Source organism: Porites lutea, chromosome 11 (genome assembly GCF_958299795.1).
Source record: "Porites lutea chromosome 11, jaPorLute2.1, whole genome shotgun sequence".
Lineage (NCBI taxonomy): Eukaryota > Metazoa > Cnidaria > Anthozoa > Scleractinia > Poritidae > Porites > Porites lutea.
The window spans coordinates 21,070,009-21,088,545 of NC_133211.1; the positions used below are offsets into that span (position 1 = coordinate 21,070,009).

General features: G+C 39.8%; 2 protein-coding genes across 2 annotated transcripts in view; one reads left to right on the forward strand and one right to left on the reverse strand.

Moving 5' to 3' along the window:
* LOC140952328 (vacuolar protein sorting-associated protein 28 homolog) overlaps positions 1-8,162 on the forward strand; it is a 17,762-nt gene extending 9,600 nt beyond the window's left edge. The window contains exons 3-10 of the mRNA XM_073401749.1: positions 267-304; positions 528-617; positions 1,433-1,472; positions 2,316-2,381; positions 3,527-3,628; positions 4,799-4,852; positions 6,432-6,523; positions 7,870-8,162. Of these exons, the coding sequence (XP_073257850.1) occupies positions 267-304; positions 528-617; positions 1,433-1,472; positions 2,316-2,381; positions 3,527-3,628; positions 4,799-4,852; positions 6,432-6,523; positions 7,870-7,990 (603 nt within the window). The 3' untranslated portion in view covers positions 7,991-8,162. The remainder of the gene's footprint in view (positions 1-266; positions 305-527; positions 618-1,432; positions 1,473-2,315; positions 2,382-3,526; positions 3,629-4,798; positions 4,853-6,431; positions 6,524-7,869) is intronic.
* A 3,737-nt stretch (positions 8,163-11,899) lies between these two features.
* Positions 11,900-15,691, reverse strand: LOC140952329 (ciliary microtubule inner protein 2C-like). Its single transcript, XM_073401750.1, has 4 exons — positions 15,566-15,691; positions 14,094-14,376; positions 12,594-12,706; positions 11,900-12,109 (listed from the first exon to the last, which is right to left on the reverse strand). Exons 1-4 carry the CDS (start codon positions 15,628-15,630, stop codon positions 11,974-11,976), a joined length of 597 nt encoding a protein of 198 aa, XP_073257851.1. The 5' UTR covers positions 15,631-15,691; the 3' UTR covers positions 11,900-11,973.
* Positions 15,692-18,537: the final 2,846 nt, after the last annotated feature.

Consider the following 18,537-nt stretch of genomic DNA (forward strand, 5'->3'; position numbering starts at 1 on the left):
AGACTGGTTTACTCACAGGCTATCAGGCTATCTACAGTGTGCAGAAGTTAGAACTCTTCAATCATTGAGGCACGCAATCTCTTCATCGGGCTTCTCCGATCTCTTGTGCCTTCCTTTGACTTACTTACCACTTACACATGTGACTCCCTTCCTCTTACCATTTTCAAATAGAGAGCGTGCTTGTAGGCTAGCCATACATTGAATCAATATGGTGACAATTTGTTTACCTGTATATACTTAAATGCATGCATGTACTTTCTGTTTAGGAGGTGAAGCTTTATAAGAATGCAAGAGAAAGGGAGACGTAAGTTTATACACAAGTAATATGTGCTTATTCTTGATACTTAAGTCTCTTACACTAATAATTTTATTACAGGTCCTGGACTAATTATAATGAAAATTAAAATTCTCTAATCTGTTTGGCTATAAGAATTGAATGGTTCATGTACAGCCTATTTCCTACAGGCCCTTCCGTTTACCTCATGATTTCATATAACACTTTAATAAATTTTGTTATGTTCTTACAGCTATGACAACATGGCAGATCTTTTCTCCATCATTAATACCCTTCAGTGTTTAGAGAAGGCATATATCAGAGATGTTGTAACACCAAGAGAGTAAGCACATATCATTGTCATTGTTGTCATACAGAATTCTTTGGTAGATGCTTAGACCCTTTAATCCCTAAGACAGTTTAAGTAGTATCTACAGTCATGTGATGATAATGAACTTTTTCACAATGTGAAATATTTTGACAGAGACTACAAACTTTTTTGCAGCATGAAATATTTCACGTTGCCTGTGACTTTATCACAGCATGTTCATTGTGTTAGAGAAATAATAATATAATTCATCTTCTTTTCACAGCCAGGACCGTAAAAGTATGCATATTCGTGAAATTTGGATAAGCCTCCAAATTGCTTGTAGGGTCACATTTAACATTAGCAAAACAACAACTTTGGACATGCCACAAACATTTGGTTCATTTCTATGCGCTCGCTACACATCTTATTTGTTCAACCTTCCTAATTTTATGTTATATTGAGAATGTACACTGTACATAATCCTGTAAACAAATGACAATGAATTTCTTTTTCTCTCTTTGATCATGGATATTTTCCTTTGGAATTCAACTCCAGGAGAGTTCACCTACAAGTTGGGATAATCAAGCTGAAGTTTCAAAGATTTAATTGAAGATCTCCCCTATGTCACCTTAGCGTACTGTAATCTTGAACTTCCTAAATATAATGTTTTGGCTCAATAAATAGTTTACTTTTTCTCCTTACAGTCAAAGGAATTTCACTAAGATATCCTGATGAGCCGCAATTAACATGAAACATACAAAGTGACTCCATTTGCAAACTATCAGTTCATTGACTGTGTGTTGTATGCATAATCTGATCACTCTTTTTACTGTACTTAAATGATATAGGTACACAGCTGCCTGTTCTAAGTTACTGGTTCAGTATAAGGTAAGATCTGTACATGATCATGAATAACCTTGCATTTTGGCCTGGTATATGAGAGCTATTATACAACTATCCCCAAAAGGTGAGATGAATGGTGGTAGTAATTACCGAGATGCGAAGCATCAAGGTATATATCTAGTGCTATTAACTGACCCTGAGAGGGATAGTTGTTTTAGTATTAATTTTACCAAATCAGTTGGATAAAAATCAAAAAGGAACTTTTTGTAAATAAAAGATGTCACTTAGTTAGAGTTTGTTTTTGTTGCATTATTGACAGTGTTTTGGGAATCATTTTTTACAATTTTGTTTTATATTCATTAAGAAAATTTTTTGCTACCGACCAGTAAATGCCAACAAGCCAAATTTTGTCTCCCTTTTGGTAATTGCTGGTGCAGCTGCTTCATTTACCTCTAAAATTTTATCTTTTGAAACTGTTACGAAACGAGGAGCCATTTTGAATCCCAAAACAGTGAATATCCAAGGATATTCCGAGTTAAGGGAGCCAATCAGAACACACGTAAATCACCATCCACTGATTTGGTGAATACTAATACTGGACAACCTGTTTACATTGTATAATGAAGCATTTTTATGTACAAGTACATTGGAATCCCAAGTTTATGAATCTTCTGATTATTTAAGATCAAAAATGATTTTTTTGTCCCAAGCAGATTAAAAATATTGGAATGCCACATTGCGTCATTAATTTTTTGTGAGGGGTTGGTGCTAGGTCTCCTCAGGTTAATGCCTCACCTCAGTTCATGCCTTCATGAATTTTTTACATTTTGTGTTGTACATATGGAATACTTTGATCACCGGTATATAATTCATTCTCTTTTATTGTAGGCAGCTTTCAAGCTTGTACAATCAGCAGACTACCCTACAGTGGAAGCCTTTATGAAGAAATTTAGAGTGAGTTTACTTTTAGATACTGAAAGCTCTACTGACGTATGCCCAATCATGAAGGTTTTCTTGTCATATGGGGCCTCAAAGTTTTGCAGTACAGTAGTTTCTCAAAGACTTGAAAAAATCCACTTGCTTGAGTAAAATGAGTCAAGATATTTTCTTTCATAAATATGAAAATTTAGTCGGCAATCAATGATTGTTTTTGGCCAATATTCTTGAAGTGCTGATTTGGAATATTATAATACTTCTGCTATTTTGTCAGTTATGAAAGAGGCTGAATACAATGCTCTCAGCCCTCAAGTGACTAGTGGTGTAACGATTAATCGAATTCTCAATTAATCACAATTATGACAGTTCGGTTCGATTCTCGATTCCTTGCTTCCACATTTCGATTTTGCTTCGATTTTTGCCTACCTTTTCCAGGGTGCCCTCAGTGAGTTATTATATAATTTGTAAAATCAGAATTCAGAACTCTTTAAAATGTGCGTTTTTGATTGACGTGCGGACGATAGCAGTTCGTGCACCATTTTGTGTTGCCTGGTAAAAATGCTGTCCTTCAACCACCCCTTGACAATTTCCAAATAAGGCAAACCATCTTTGTCAGAATCTCAAACGTGACGACGAACCAAGCGACTGTGAATCCTCCTGTCCCTGTTACTATTCTCAAATTGAGGGTTTAGGGTTGCATGTTGTTAACATTACATGTTATGTTATAACAATTAAGAAACATTTACGTAATCGAATAGAAATAATCGAAATTGAATTGAATTGCAAGGAGTATGAATCATTTCACCCCTACAAGTGACAAGCACCTCATAAGAAGCTTTAGATTTAAGTAATTGTAAAGAACAGCTCCCCAACCAACCGACCAACTGTCAACTAACAGTTGCCTGACAATGTCAACAGTGGCTGATTGTTGACCAAAAGTCAATCAACAGTCAGCTGACAATCTACAGAGCCTGCTTCTTACTCAATAATAACTTATCTTGTGATCAGAATTAGGTTTGCCCATGCTAGCCTGTTTTTTTCTGAATTTAAGAAAATCAATTTTTTAATGTGTGAACAATAAAAATATTATCATCAGAGACTTCTGGATATTTCTGGATTGTTTTTAGTTATTAATGATTTGATGTTTATTTTCCGACATTAAGCTGGATTGCCCTGCTGCATTAGAAAGAATAAAGGAAGGTAGACCAATCACCATTAAAGATGATAAGGGGAACACAAGTAAAGCTATAGCAGACACAGTTTCAGTGAGTAAAAAGTTTGGTTTTTTTCCAGTTACATGTACATTATGTCAGGGAATGGCTGGGGTTTTTGAGTTGTTCTTTTTTTTTGTCAACTTTATTCACACTAACTCACTTTATACTTACAATAAACAACATTGCTACAGAAACAAATAAATATTATACTTACATACACATTGCTAACGTTGAGGGATAAACAACATTGCTACAGAAACAAATAAATATTATACTTACATACACATTGCTAACGTTGAGGGATAGCTTATAAATTAAGAAAAGTTAAACTAGCAAGTTATAATAGTCAGCTACAAATTTAATACACTGTACACTCAGACTGTATCTGAGTGTACGGTGTAACACAATATTGCTGTGTACTGGAGTTTCTTATGGTATGTCATTATGGTATATCTTTTACCTAAAATAACTAATAAATGAATTAAAAACTAATGAATAAAATTCATAATTTCAAGTACGGTATATTATTTTGGATATTTTGAAGGAACCTTGGGAGAATTTTGGGTGCTTCAACTGTTTTTGGAGTCATAGAAGTAGATCAGGAGTCATTTAGGAGTATTTTTACACACCCTTGACTTTGTATCACCTGTGTTTGCAGGTGCCTAGTCCTAAGTCATTAGTCGTTTTCTCTCTGTGGTCTGCTTGTGTACCATTTTCTTTTCATGTTTCGTGACTGTTAGCATTCCAAGTTAAGAAATTTCCATCTACATGTACTGCTATCCCTAATGGCATCATTAGGTGACCTAACAACATCATTAACATGAGAGCGTATAATGCAGATACAAAGCTTCCTTCATCCAATGGGACTACTAGTTAGAGTGTTAGTCAAATACATGTTTTGCAATAACTGAGCAATTTATCACATGCTGATTGGTGGAGAGCTATGGTTGATAAGAGTATAGTGCATTGAAATGACGTATTAATGTTATTATTATTACCATTATATAGTACAGATTATAAAATATTTATTATCCATACCCCATTACCTCGTATATTTGTTAAGCTGTGTGAGTGGTCTCATTGCAAGAAAAAATTTAATATAATTTTGTTGTTGTTGTGGTTACTTTCCTCTTAGTCTCCCGCGCAGCATGACAACACTAAGAAAACTAAAACAGCTGCAAGGGAGACTATTTTCCACCTAACATGAAAGTTTTATTGCAGCTTTTTATAACAATAATGGACAAACTACGACTTCAAATCAGAGCAATGGATGAGGTATGCTTATGCAGTTTAATCCCAATATTACTGGGCCCAAGTTTCCAGGTCCACAGCCGCAGTATAGTAATCCTTAAAAGCTAATTTATGATTTTAGAATACTTTGTACAGAAAATGTACGGTATATGTATAAATTATGTCTGGTATTAATTAATGTATGGTAAGGTTTCTTTCAGCTGAGTGCCATTTTTCCAAATCCTCAAGCTCACTGACAAAGTTATTTCACATCTGTCCGTGAATGGTCAGAAATGCAAACAACCTGGATTAAAAGTAATACTCAAGTTGCATTCAAAAAAAGTCTTAAATTTAGCGATTACCTCAAATTGCAGAGTAGACTTTTCAAAAGAGGATTGCTATGCATAGTAACATTTCTAGACTTGAAATTCTTCCAGGAAAGAGACCGGGGTGCTCATATGAAATTTAGAATTAAGACCCTAAAGGAGACCAATTTGGGCGTGGTTTAAGCTTCATATGACCCCCAAAAAGAGAAAGTTACTCCGGTAACCGATCAAGTCGCCCGAAAATCATCTAGCCCGAAACCAGAGTCATGTCGCCCGAAATTTTTGGTCAAGTCGCCTGAAATTTTAATAAAGAGTGTATGTAACATACAGTATATCACGTTCTTTAAGCGATAATGAGACAAAACAACCGGGAAAATTATGTAATTAAGTCTCGCTCCTTAAGCAATAATGCTATCGTGAGACGAAACAAGCGGGATGAATGTGTATCATGACGAAACAAGCGAGATGAATGTGTAACATATTTCGTTCTTTTAGCTTTGATGAAGCAAGCACGTCAAATGAGTAATAGAGTAGAGTAAAGATTTGATGAAACGAAACAAGCGCGATTTAGATGTAGGATGTTTGTTGCTCAGCATGATAAAATTTCAGGCGACTTGACTAAAAATTTCGGGCGACATAACTTTGGGCGAGATGACTTTCGGGCGATTTGACCGTAAACTGTTCGTCCAACACAGTATGACGGCACGATGCCTTAATAGCCCACGGGGTCTAATAGGAAAATATCGGGGAGCGAAGCGAGCCGAGCGGTATCCTGGGAAGGGGGAAAGGGCGCCACCCTTCCCCCCTCCCCAGGCTACCTATCGGCTCGCTTCGCTCCCCGATTTTTTTTTTTTTTTTTTTCGCCAACGCCGATTTTTCTCCTTTTTTTCCACAATGCGGAGCCTGGTCCCAGGCTACGAAGACCTCGATATGACGAACGAAAAAAGCCTCGATATAAGGAAATCTCTTTATAGCGAACCAATTTAGCCAGTCTCCAGGACGTTCGTTATGTCGAGGTTCCAACATTTTACGCACTTCATATAATCTTTAATAGGCAGAGCCCGTGTAAGCTTTATTTCGAAAACAACCTGGCAATGAGAATGTGAGTTCAGGTTTCACCCTGATAACGCAAGCCCTTCATTTCCAGTGGCGCGAGAAGCAAACCTGCGGGAGAACACGCGAGCGGGCGGCAAAGGCGCGTCTCTCGCGCGTACTTCTTGCAATGTCCCCCAAAATGGAATGCTTTCTCTCAGGCTAACACTCTGAACAGCGCTAGCGGCCGTGTATTTTAATTATAGATTCATCCAGATCTGAGAGACCTGATGGATACCATGAATAGCCTTAGTTCTCTTCCCGAAGATTTTGAAGGAAAGGTGAAAGTTAACCATTGGTAAGTGTCCTTAATAACTAGGTCCAAGATTTGGTGGTGTCTGATTAGTTATCAGGCGTAAAGGTCAGAAAAACGTTTTCGAGTCGTGACGCAATAACCATCACGTGATAGCTCAAACAACAGTCACTCTTTCCCAGTCAAGGCCTGGGATGGCAGGGTCGGGAAGGGAATCTTGACCGCGCTCAAACTTAACACATGTACATCTACAACAAACGTTAAGCAAGGCAATTCAAAGCTACGGTTGTCATTGTCACTGTTTAAAGTTATATCTGTTACTTAACTTTGTGAAAGTTCACTCTAAGAAGTTTTAAACTTCAGAACTGTTGGTGACATTTGTCAACTGTCCAGCTTGGGTGCACAGCGTTTTTATGGAAGAAAAGTGTTCTTTAATTTGAGTAAAAAAAAGGTTGTTATATCAATGAACTGTGCTATACGTCCTTGCCTAGTTTTTTCGCTTAATGGTAGGAAAAAAAACATTATTCCAAATAAAGCGAAGGCTTTTGAGACTGAGAAACAACAATCCCTATCGTGAAAAGGAGGTTATTGACAGGGTGATTGAGCCGCTTCCCATGAGCAATGGGAGGATAATTCCCCAGAAAACTGCAACTTAAAACCTCTACAGGTTGAACGTTTTAGCCACTCAGTAACAGTTGCGAGCTTGGTCATATCAAGTTAGATTTATCAATCATGAGGCAAATGAAAGATCTGTGTCTTCAGCGGGAGTTGAAGCCACCACACTGCACGAGCGAGGTCTTGTTTGGCAGGCAACCTGCAACTGTAGAATTGGCAATGTCAGAAGTCAAAATCTCGTAAAGAGGAAGATGAAGAAAGAAACAAGCTTAATACTGAGCTTTTGAAGAGTAAAGACTAAAAAAATGACTGGGAAGAAAAAAGCCTCTTATAGAACCAAGTCAAATGTCAGAGCTTGCCACGAGTCCCAGTAGCTCAGTGGCATACTCGAGACAACCTCCATCTTTTCCGTCCTTTTTTCTCTCAACCTCGGCACTGGATTTATTTAGCTCAGTTGGTAGAGCGCTTGACTGCAGAGCGGGAAGTCCTGGGTTCCATTCCCGGGGCCAGACCAATACTCAGGGTCTTAAAACAGCTGAGAAAAATCAAGGTACTTCCTTTGCCCAGCAAACGACTAGAACTTCGTGTTGCTTGGATGACCACGTAAAATAGTGGTCCCGTGGACACTCAAATAAACTGCACTTTTTTTCTTAGCGTAAAATTGGCTTCATCTTGATTAATCTCACCCCTGTTTACTTGCTCAAAAAAAGTGTCAGGGTAGTTATCGCCTTTTTTACTGATTTTGATCTAAAATTTAACTGTTTCATGATTTCCAGGTATGAGACCTTGAGCAGTATGAAAGCCAGCGATGAACTGACAGATGAGCAAGTGCGACAGATGTTGTTTGATTTGGAACAAGCTTACAACTCATTTAACAGATCATTACAACATACTTAGAAAATAAAGTCACTGTAAAAGGAACACGATTAAAATCCACGGTAGACATAATTTAACTCGTATTAACTGGAATTGAAAATGATGATAACGCGTTTACTATAAATACAGTCATGTAGACCATGAAAGCAAAGCAAGAAACAAGTTAAATAAAGTTCTGTTGTAAATAGCTTTATGCATGTGCCAGCAGTCTTGAATAAACCTTTTTCAGAGACCAAATACTTTGCGACATTTTTATGTTTGTGAAAGGTTTGCACCCAGTGGTCATTTCATAAGTAGAGTGAGTACGATCGTCCCGGGGTAAACATAGTCCTGAACAGAATAGGCCACTTCTGAGCTCCAAAAACCCTGACTTTCAAAATGAGGCTAGGTGCACAACCTTTCTTGTGAAAATGAGTTTTATATGCATGAGAATGAAAAATGATTTCCATATCAAAGGCTGAGCACCTACCCTCGTTTTGAAACAGAGGCCCGGGGGGACTGGGATATGGCCTGTTGTTGTTGTTGTTGATAGTGACTGACGTTTCGAAAACCTGTGCGGTAGTCATTTTCAGAGTCAAAGTGAGTTGTATCACGTCAGTTGATGATATAAAACGCTGATTATTGACCTGATTGGTCAATTAAGTCGCCATGTTATTGGTCGTTTGTCAATTAAGCCGTGATGTTATTGGCTATGAAGACTCGTAATGTCATTGGTGCGTTTCGATCCGTCTATTGCCACAGTTAAACAGTCGTTTATTGTTAGTCAAATTGTCAGTTGTCCAGTCGTTCTCTCGTAGTTAGTTTTGCAACTGACGTGATACAACTCACTTTGAGTCTGAAGATGACTACCACACGCGTTGTCGAAACGTCCGTCATTGCCAACAACAACAGTCCTATTCAGGACTACGTTCACCCGGACGATCATACTCAACCTGTTTTTATGTTCATAGCTGTATTTCTTTTCCTGTGTTGAACGTTGGGTGTTGCGTGTTCTCTAGTACTGTGAGAACGTGTCTGAGGGCTGACGGCTTAAAACTTTGACTATCTATACAAGAAAGCCAAACCATAGTTAATTGAGTGGAATGGTTATGAAACCCGTCAGACTTCTTTGGTATATGTTTTTGTGGACCTGAAAGTGCACAACGTTCAAAAGAATTCCTATCATTTTGATTGTATTGACCAATAAAACGTTGCATTAATTTATTCCGTAACAATTTGCCAACAGAAAACAAAGGATTGTGCACTTTCAGGGTGCTTCCAACATAAACTGCAGCACTGTTGTTTTTATCATTGATGTTTGCCGCTTTTCATAACCAGTCTCCTCTAATAACTATGGCCAAACCTAGTCTCCCCGCAGACGTCCTTTGGGGTTCGTTCGTCACGCATTCATTTCTGGGGGGAGAAATGAATGCGTGACGAACGAAACCCAAAGAACGTCTGCGGGGAGGCTAGGCCAAACCCTAATGTTAAATCTCTTCAGAAAGAAAACGACTCGACTACTTCTTTTTTTCTTCCTTTTGAATGTATACTTTCACCGGCTCGATTAGTTCAGCTACTTGCGAGCAGATGATATTTAAAGTTTGTTTTTATGTAGAAATATGAATGAATAAATAGATTTTAAAAAACACAAAAAAAATGTTTTTTCCATTGGAATAGTTGAGCGCATGAAATACGCGAACGCTCGTGAAAATCGCTGCGTGCGAGGAGAGGCGAGACGTGGGAAATGCGTGTGACCTTCCTCGATGGTGTGATTTTCACTCACGCTCTCGTATTTCATTTGCTGTATCTTCCTTTGTAGGGAAGATAGATAGATAGATAGCTTTATTAAAAATCCATTGCAGCCCAAGGGCTGGATTACGGACTGTACAATACGTTGAATACTAAGACTAACTATTATAAATAAATAACAGTAAATAAATAAAACAAAGGAACAAAATACTACGTCATGAAATTTAAGAAAATAGCCGCGAATTTACAATAAAACCATTAGAAAATAGCCGCGTTATGCATGATAAAACTATTCATTAGTCTATTTGTTCTACAAGGAGGTACGTCAAAAGCGCGCTTTCTCCTTAAGGCTACAGTACTAAGATTACGTGGCGGCAAAAGGCCATGTAATTTGTGGAGGCTGTTGTCCTTAATCTCATTGAATAGGCGCACTGTCAGCCATTGGCGCCGTTGGTGGAGGGTGGCAATATTGCACTCTTTTAGAGCCTCTTGATAGCCTAAATCTGGGAAAATAATTCTAAGTGCACGGCGCTGAATTTTCTCTAGCTCTTCAGAGAGATACTCAGGCAGACCATTGTGGAAAACTTGGCAGGCATATTCAGACATGGGCCGGATGCACGTAGTATAGAAACAAAGTAGCTGCGCAGGATCTCCTTTTGCACGCTTAAGCTGCCTTAAAAGATATAGCCTAGAGGCTCCTTTTTTGATAACATTCTCTATGTGAGCGTTCCACTTTAGATTGTTTGAAATTGTGAGACCAAGAAGTTTTGCGCTAGTTACAACCTCAATTGGTTTGATGTTAATAGTAACTGCTTCGAAAGGATCTACAGACCATGAGAAACTTATCTGCAACTCTTTACACTTGGTCTCATTCAATTGGAACTTATCTATTTCGGCTTGCCTAACTAGGTCGTCTACAGCAAATTGGATTCCACTTGGTTGGCCCTTGTGGACTGTCTCGGCCATCGATGTGTCATCGACGTACTTCCAAAGGTTGACGCCATTGACACTGATGTCATTTATCATTACTAGGAAGAGCCAGGGCCCCAATTTGGTCCCCTGCGGGACACCTGCCCTGACAGATCCCCAATCCGAGTAGCAATCGTGGGCGAGTTTCACTCGTTGCTTCCTGTCAGTAAGAAAATCTGCAATCCAGTCCAGCACCCAAGGTGGTAGCTCATAATCAGTAAGTTTAGCCATAAGAATGGCGTGGTCGATGAGATCGAATGCTTTCCTAAAGTCAAAGAGCACCACGCGCACAGTAGAACCGTTGCCGTCAGTATTCTTATACCAGTTGTGGAGCATGCTGATTAGGGCATGCACTGTGCTGGAGTTCGGAACAGTCCCATATTGGTTCTGGTCAATCTTCGCAAGGACGGCAGGCTTGATGTAGCCGTCAACGACAAACTCTTCCCCGACTTTGGAGAGAATTGGAGTCAACGAAATGGGTCTCAGGTGTTTGTTCACATCGCTAACAAGTGAAGTCTTCCGGAGGGGTGTAATGTCCGCTTTCTTCCACGAAGTTGGAAGGCGACGCTCCAAAAAGGAACAATTCAAGATGTCTGCCACTGGTGCAGCCAATAAGTCCGCGTTTTCTTTTAATACCCAAGAAGGGATTCCATCAGGTCCGGGTGCTTTGTTCGTATTAAGCGCCGATAGTTTCTCAAAGACTGAAAACTCAGATATCGGACGGGGAAGATCTTGTTGGCATGTACACGCGCGCGCACGCGCGTGTGCATCAGGCGTGACGAGAGGGGTGAAAGCGGTCATTGGTGACAAAAAAGCGTCGTTAATAACATTGGCGAAATGTCTAGGGTCTTCCCCCTCATCGGCAAGATGTTGAAGGTCTGCGATGGGGCTCGTGCGCTCGACCTTAGAAAAACCGAGGGGCGACTCTTCGTAGTCTTCTCCTTTTGCTATTGAATGTAAATACTGAATAGTAATGAGTCGTAACGCCAGCTGATTGTATTACAACAGAGGCAGAAAGTATTTGAAAATCGCCACCTATATGCGATCGGGGAAGTGACACGCGGGGTGGGGGGCGGGGGGACAAAGAGGCTGTGCAAAATGCAAGATGTTCAACTGACTCAGGACTACGTAGAATTGGCGGTCGCGTCTCCAATACAGGAATTAAAATAAGAGTCCTCAATTTCATCGTTCCTTGTGCAAAATACGTTTAAACAGTTACATATTTTCGTGCACTCTATTTTAATAAAAGCAAATACCATTCAAATTATTTACAATTGACAAATACAAAAAGGCAAAATTGATTTCATCTATCTCCTCTCGAAGAACACGTCTCGTATTCGGCGTGTTTCAACCGATGACTTCGCTAGCGGTTCTGCCTTCATGGTTCTGTAAACTTTGTTTGCGTAAGCGATAGCTTTTTCTTCGTTTGCTGTTTTAGCCTCCCTGAAAGAGGATTTACAACATAAAATCTGTTATTTTCCGCTCTTGAAAAATTCCTAAGGCCTTGAGCCAGATTTTCGAATAGTTTGATGACAAAAGGCTGCAGTTTTAAGGAACAGTTTTTATCCTGTCCCTGATTTTGATATGATCTGGAACACGATCATGACGTAGAAGGGCAACAGGCGTTATTGAAAGCGCTCAAGCGGGTTTTTGGGTGCATGTCTCGCACTACGCCTTCACGCCCAAAAACCCTACCTGCCAAACCTGCGCACACCTGGGGGCGCCTTAAAACCCCTGAAGGGGTTTGTAGGGAAGACCCCCGTTTGTAGGGAAGACCCCCGGGGACGAGGTTGATAGAGAAAATGAAGTTTCAAGTGCTAAACCTTCATCAGAGCGAGTTAGGAGATTGTGGTTATGTGCGGTTTTTTCACCGGGGGTCTGTGATCGTTACAATAAAGATCGCGTTTAAGGGCAAACGGATACTTACACTGGAATTCTGTGGCATTTGGTGTCATGAAATATTTTTGGTAAAATAAATATCCTCACTGGTGAAACTGTTTCTGTTTTGTCTCGGTAATGTTCACGATGCTGTTGAGCAGTCTGCAATAAAAATAAATCAGTATCTACAGTACCTGGTTTGGAAACGCCCTGTACACACAGATACTCCAATGTGTGTTTTTTTATTATTATTATTATCATCTGAGGTATTTCCATTCAAACACTGTCCATGGCATTACAAAATAGACTGTAAGGAAAATTTCGCGTTCCTACCTTCACTTAAACGTCATTTCTGAACGACAGGCCTGGAGCAAAGTTTAACCTGTCCTTTTTTTTTTTGTATACCTTATTGAAACTTCGGCCTCTGTTATCCCTATATTCTTGCGGGCCGCGAAAATTAAAACGCAAGAATACGGGTTTCAATAAAAAAGAGGCATTGATCTTTTTCATCAAAATGGTTTTTATCATAACTGACGTGATTTTGTGCGTTTTGCTCTGACTAGCGCCCGAAACGTCAACCGGCTTTTGAACCATTTTATAACGGCGTGTGGCTACTTTACCAGCCAGGATAATATCAACTTTCAATCTTCACTCCTCTAGCGGTACGACACCATTTTTTAGATTTGATTCAGTTGACTGATTGATCGATTTGACATAAGCCTCTTTTTGCTCACCCTTAAAGAGCCGGTATAACTCGGCAGAAGGCACCTATACTAAATCCACCTATGTCAATAATGTACGATTACCAGGAATGGCTGGCCTGGAAAGGAAAGGAAGGAGAGAAAGAAAGACCAACCAAATTCCCTTCTATTCTCCTCCCCCCCCCCCCCCCCCCACCCCTACCCCCTACCCACCACCTTCAACAGATTCACTGTCAGAAAAATTTATGGTGACATGTCAATGGAAGATATTCATACTTTTTTAGTCTATGGGCGAAATCCTACAGCATAAAACCTCAGAGCCCCGGGGGTTCAAATGTTGGTTAGGGCTATTCACCGGATAAATCAATTATCCTGGGGATAAGTATAGGAAAACCTTCATTCCGCTCCGGGGGGGTACTCCCTAATATGGGCTATATAGGTATGTGCGGCCCCAAAGGGTAGGGTTTTTCAGGCGTTTTGGTCATAAATTGGGTATCGATTTTGGCTATTTTGCCGCCATTTTGGTCATAAATAGGGTAACGATTTTTGCACTGTAGTCTTGAATGCACTTTTTTAGACTAAAGCTACTTCCTTATCATGTCCCCCTCCTTCCATCCGCGCTTTGCCTTCCTCTCCACCGGCTTTTGGTTAGGTCATAAATAGGGTAGGGAAAATCGCAGATTTTGGTCATAAATAGGGTAAGGGTTTTGGGAAGCGGGCCGCACAACCCTACCGAATTTTTCTGCGAGTACCCCCCCCCCCCCTCGGCATTCCGCTATCCGCTGGTAGTGGATAGCTATATCCACCTTTTGAACAGCTGGGATTAGATGTTTGAATAGGGAGCCCACCTTGTCGTATTTTTTGATGGCTGTATCTCTGTCGTCTAAGTTCAAAAGCTTGTACTTCGGTGAGGCAAGCCAACGATCTCTTGAGCTCGTGCGTGCGCCAAGCACGTGATCTGGGTTATTTGTGTAGTACGTTGGAAAGGGTAGAAACTTATCTCCACCCCTCCCCATACGTTCTTTACTTGTGTTGAGCTGTGAGGCCCGGTAGTCTTGAAACCAGCGGGCAGTTGTGTTACCATAAGTTTCTCCATAAGTAAACTTGATACGCGGTGTGTATCCAAGGTAGCTAAAGATGGTAGAAATTGCAAAGGATTTTGATATACACTCGTATATATCCTACCCCTAAAGCTTTACTTCCTGTTCTCATAGTTTCTGACAAATGATGACCCTCCCTCCCTTCCCCTGCCCCATTTCTCCTTCCCTGAGCCATTTCATCATATGAAACTATACAGTCTTCATGAAAATGAAGCCTTAAAAAGTGGTCTGTCTTGTCATTAGGGACGGACCATTAGAAAACTTATGGGGGGCGGGCGAAGTACAAAAAAAATATTCGCCCAAGGGAAAATTAAATGACAAAAATTCATGCACGCCAACTAACCCTAAAAAATATTCATGCCACGGCCTAAAAAAAATTCATACAAGGAATTTGATGACGAAAAAAATTCCTGCGGCTCAAAAATTCCCCACCCCCGCCCGCCCCCACCCCCCCCCCCCCCCATAACTTTTCTAATGGTCCGTCCCTTAGTGTTCCCAGGCCATCGAAGCTTTCACCGAACACCGTCCGATATAAGTTATAATAAGAGAATTATGAACTCGAAGTTGTTTCATTTTTCGCAAAACAACTCCCCATATCTATATTTTAAGGTAACGTACATGCAAGTTAACTCACGCTCCGGCTTCACGCTCACGCTCGCTTCCTTAACAAAGCAGAAACTTTCACGCACGGCACGATTTTTGTGCCACGTTTTGTGATCTTAAGTGGACGTAGCGCACGCGATGACTAATGAATCATAGAAGATTTTATCTCGCCTAGACAGTGCAGTACAGTATCTACTTTGACGAAATTTGATACACAAACCTGAATGACATTCGTTTACAAGAAAACTCAGTTTACCCTATCCAAACAGTAAGAAACTAAAAGAAATTTCCCTCAAGTAAAAGAAATCATCAGAAAGAACCAGTGAAAGAACCATAACGAGTGCATTTCTATTTGATTCCTCCAAAACATCGAAACATTGCTTTTAATACAAGCTGTTCGAGCTATTAAAATTTAAAACGTGACTCAGATTGCAGGAAATTTTTAAAAACTAAGAAATTTAAGCTCAATACTCGAAACATTTTAACAGACTGGCTGATGGAAATTCGGCCGGCGTAAGGATATTGTACGTGTGGTAATTAATTTGACCCTGGTTTGTTATGTCAGTGAAATTTCAATGTTGACACTTCACCAGCGAGCGGGTCTGTTCACTGCTTACCCGGGTACATGTCTTGGATGCCGATAAATATCCATGTTAGTCGTGAGTAAAGTCATTTTCTCCATCTTAATTGGCAAGTTACCTCTTTTTTCTTCATAGACTAAGTTGTTGCGTGTACAGTAAAAGCCAGATAAGTTACTCGGGTAAATTGGTAGTTAGAGAGCCCAGCGTTGCTAGCAACAACATGTAAGAATTTGCAATTCAATGACCAATGAAGCGCGAAATGTCAATTGTCTGAAATTAATTTCATTATAAACATCCAGTCCTGTTTCTGCATATTAATTGATTACCCCGATCAAAGTCCGGCTGCCTAAAATCACATTATTTTAAGTCATTTGCCTTTGTCCAAAAAAGTATACTGGGGCATGAGTTTGCCTGAGTTTATTAATTCTCCTCTCCTCTTATAAATTTCTTTTTATTTGACTTATTTGACTTCTATTGTTTTGTGATATGCGGTGAAAGTAATTGCGCCGTAAGTATGCTGTCGAAACAAATTTGTCGGAGTAAGTCGCTTCCTGATCTTAAGGGTGATGATATGTACAATCTTTGATGGTTGGATTATTCAGTGGTGTAAACCTTCCAAATTTAGGGAAGAACCATTAGAAAAGCCTTTCAGTTATTTTCAGCTCTCAAATTTCGCGAAGTGTGCAAAGTGAGCATATGCATATCTTTTATTAAGCTTCGATGGCCCAAGAACAAAAGTCTTCGTGTACATATATTGTTGCTGCTGTTTTTTTCCTTGGCTGTTATATATTTTTTCGGCTTAATGCTCTTTGATTTGCTTTGCTTGTTTGTTTGTTTGTTGTTGTTTTTTTTAACACGTGTTTTTGTTTTTTTATATTTATTCATGGACTTTCCCCCCACCCCTCTCCCCCTTCATTTTTTTAAAGGCAGTCATAAGTGTGCTGATCAGTATAAGCACAAGACAAGAGCCTGAGGGATATAGATGTCCTATGTTCCCCCATGTTAGGTAAGGAACTGTCTCCTTGTGCTACCGGTGGCTCGGCATGCAGGATTCCCAATCAAACTTCAAACTTACAGGTACTTAAGTTTTGTTTTGTTTATTTTTTTTCAGTGACTGCCTCTTTATCACGTTCACTAAGACGTCACGTGAGATTTCAAAGCAATTTATTGCACAATAATAGGTTTAACAGTTTATTGTGATACGTAATAACTTTTACAGCTCAACATGTAAGCACATCGCTCAGGGGCACCCAACGAGGATATAGTTCAAAACCACTTAACATGGCATTTTTGAACGTATTTTAGTATTTAAACGGTAGATGTAGGCATATTTTTATACCCTAAAAACTTTTCATCTGTTCGGATTTCCTAGCTGAAAGTCTAGTGATCCGAAAATGATATGGATCAAAACTTACCTTTTCGAAAATTTCAGCCAGGAAAAGGCTCCCGAAAATTCTAGGTGGCCTTTTTTAGGGTAAAAATCCGTTAAAAATGGGTAATTATACCATTTTGTAGATGTTCGAAAATCCTAGGAGAGGCAGGAAAGCAAGAAATTTTACAACAAATGTTCCGAAAATTCTAGATCTCAAATCGTCTTCCGAACAGATATTTTCCGAAAATTGCCGTTGGGTGCCCCTGATCGCTGGACAACTGACGGTGCTGTCTCAGTTTCTCTATCCAGTAACACTTCGTAAATGAAGCAGCTGAGTGCCACCATGGTGTTTTTATATCTTTGAGAGGGACGTTTTGTTATACTACTACATGAGAAATTTCTACAATTTGATTGGCTTAGAGCAGTGGTATTTCCGCTTAATTTGAAATACCTACATGTGAAAATTACAAATCTTTTGTGGGTAGTTTTTCGAACTCCCGATAACTCGAACTTTTTTCGATTTCCCTTGAAGGTTCGAGTTATCGGCAGTCGACCGTAACCACATCACAACATGACAAGAGTACATTACGTCACTGTGAAACCTCAACGCCAAACTGACCAAACCACATAAGAACGTTAACGTTGTGGCTTCCCATACACATGATGACAAGGCAGAATGAGGAAGCTTAAAGGGACTGTGACACGCTTCTGCGCATGTGCGGCAACTTGATTTCTGTGGCGGCGGACAGTTTTTCAAGATTGGCGTTTTGGTGAAGAAATCCTCTTCCATCGACCCTGAGACGCCCGAGAAAGCCATAATATTAGTATTCAAGAGCTATTTGGTCCATTTAGGAAGTTTTAAGCGCCATATTTTGTATTTTTGTGCAAGTATTGTCGAGAAAATTCGAAGTCATTGAAGAGAACCGTACGAAGCCATGTTCGTTGTTGTCAGTGTTCCTACAAACGGATCAAATGCGGCCTTTAATGTGGTCATCTGGCTTTCATTTCTGTCTATTAATGTTCTCCAGTCAACGATCTACCTTTGACGGATAATTTTTAAACGATACATAAGTAAAGAGAGTTAAAAAGGGTTCCCTCGATACAGCCGTGGACCGCTAATGGCACGCAGCGGCGAGTGAAGCTGATCTGCGACATGACTTCCGATTGTCTGCAACAATTTAATTTATCGAGTGCCTGGAATCAGAAGGAGAAAACCCAGCAATCTTTTGTTGTACAGGAAGTCTTGTGAGGTTTGAGGAAACAATCCATTGAACATGAAACGTTTTAACAGGCATTCGTTTTATGACTCCGATCCGTAGTTGTATAGCAGAAAGTACTGACAACAGGCCGCGCGATCTTTACTGATGTAGTTCCCATGTAGTTCACTGGGAATGTTCCTTGTATCTTTTCTGTATGAGCGTAGATGTTTAAGAATTGATCTTTTAAAAATAAATTGTTGCCTGAATGTTCCGTTTAACATCTGGTTTCTTAATGTCTTGAATCGATAACGTTTGTTTTGCGGAACACCCGACGCAACGACTCGGAAGGAATAAGCAATTGAAATTTTATGCCATAGTGATGGGCTCCTGTTTATGCCTTTTTTTGCGTTGTTCCTTTAGAATAATCTTTATACTTA

Excerpts from the sequence above, each read along its gene's own strand:
- LOC140952329 (XM_073401750.1), bottom strand. The coding sequence starts at position 15,630 with ATGGAGAAAATGACTTTACTCACGACTAACATGGATATTTATCGGCAT. Across the intron at positions 14,377-15,565 it reads CATCCAAGACATGTACCCGG|CTACCTTGGATACACACCGC; the intron begins GTAAGCAGTGAA and ends TACCATCTTTAG. Across the intron at positions 12,707-14,093 it reads CCATCAAAAAATACGACAAG|ACTGCTCAACAGCATCGTGA; the intron begins GTGGGCTCCCTA and ends TTTTTATTGCAG.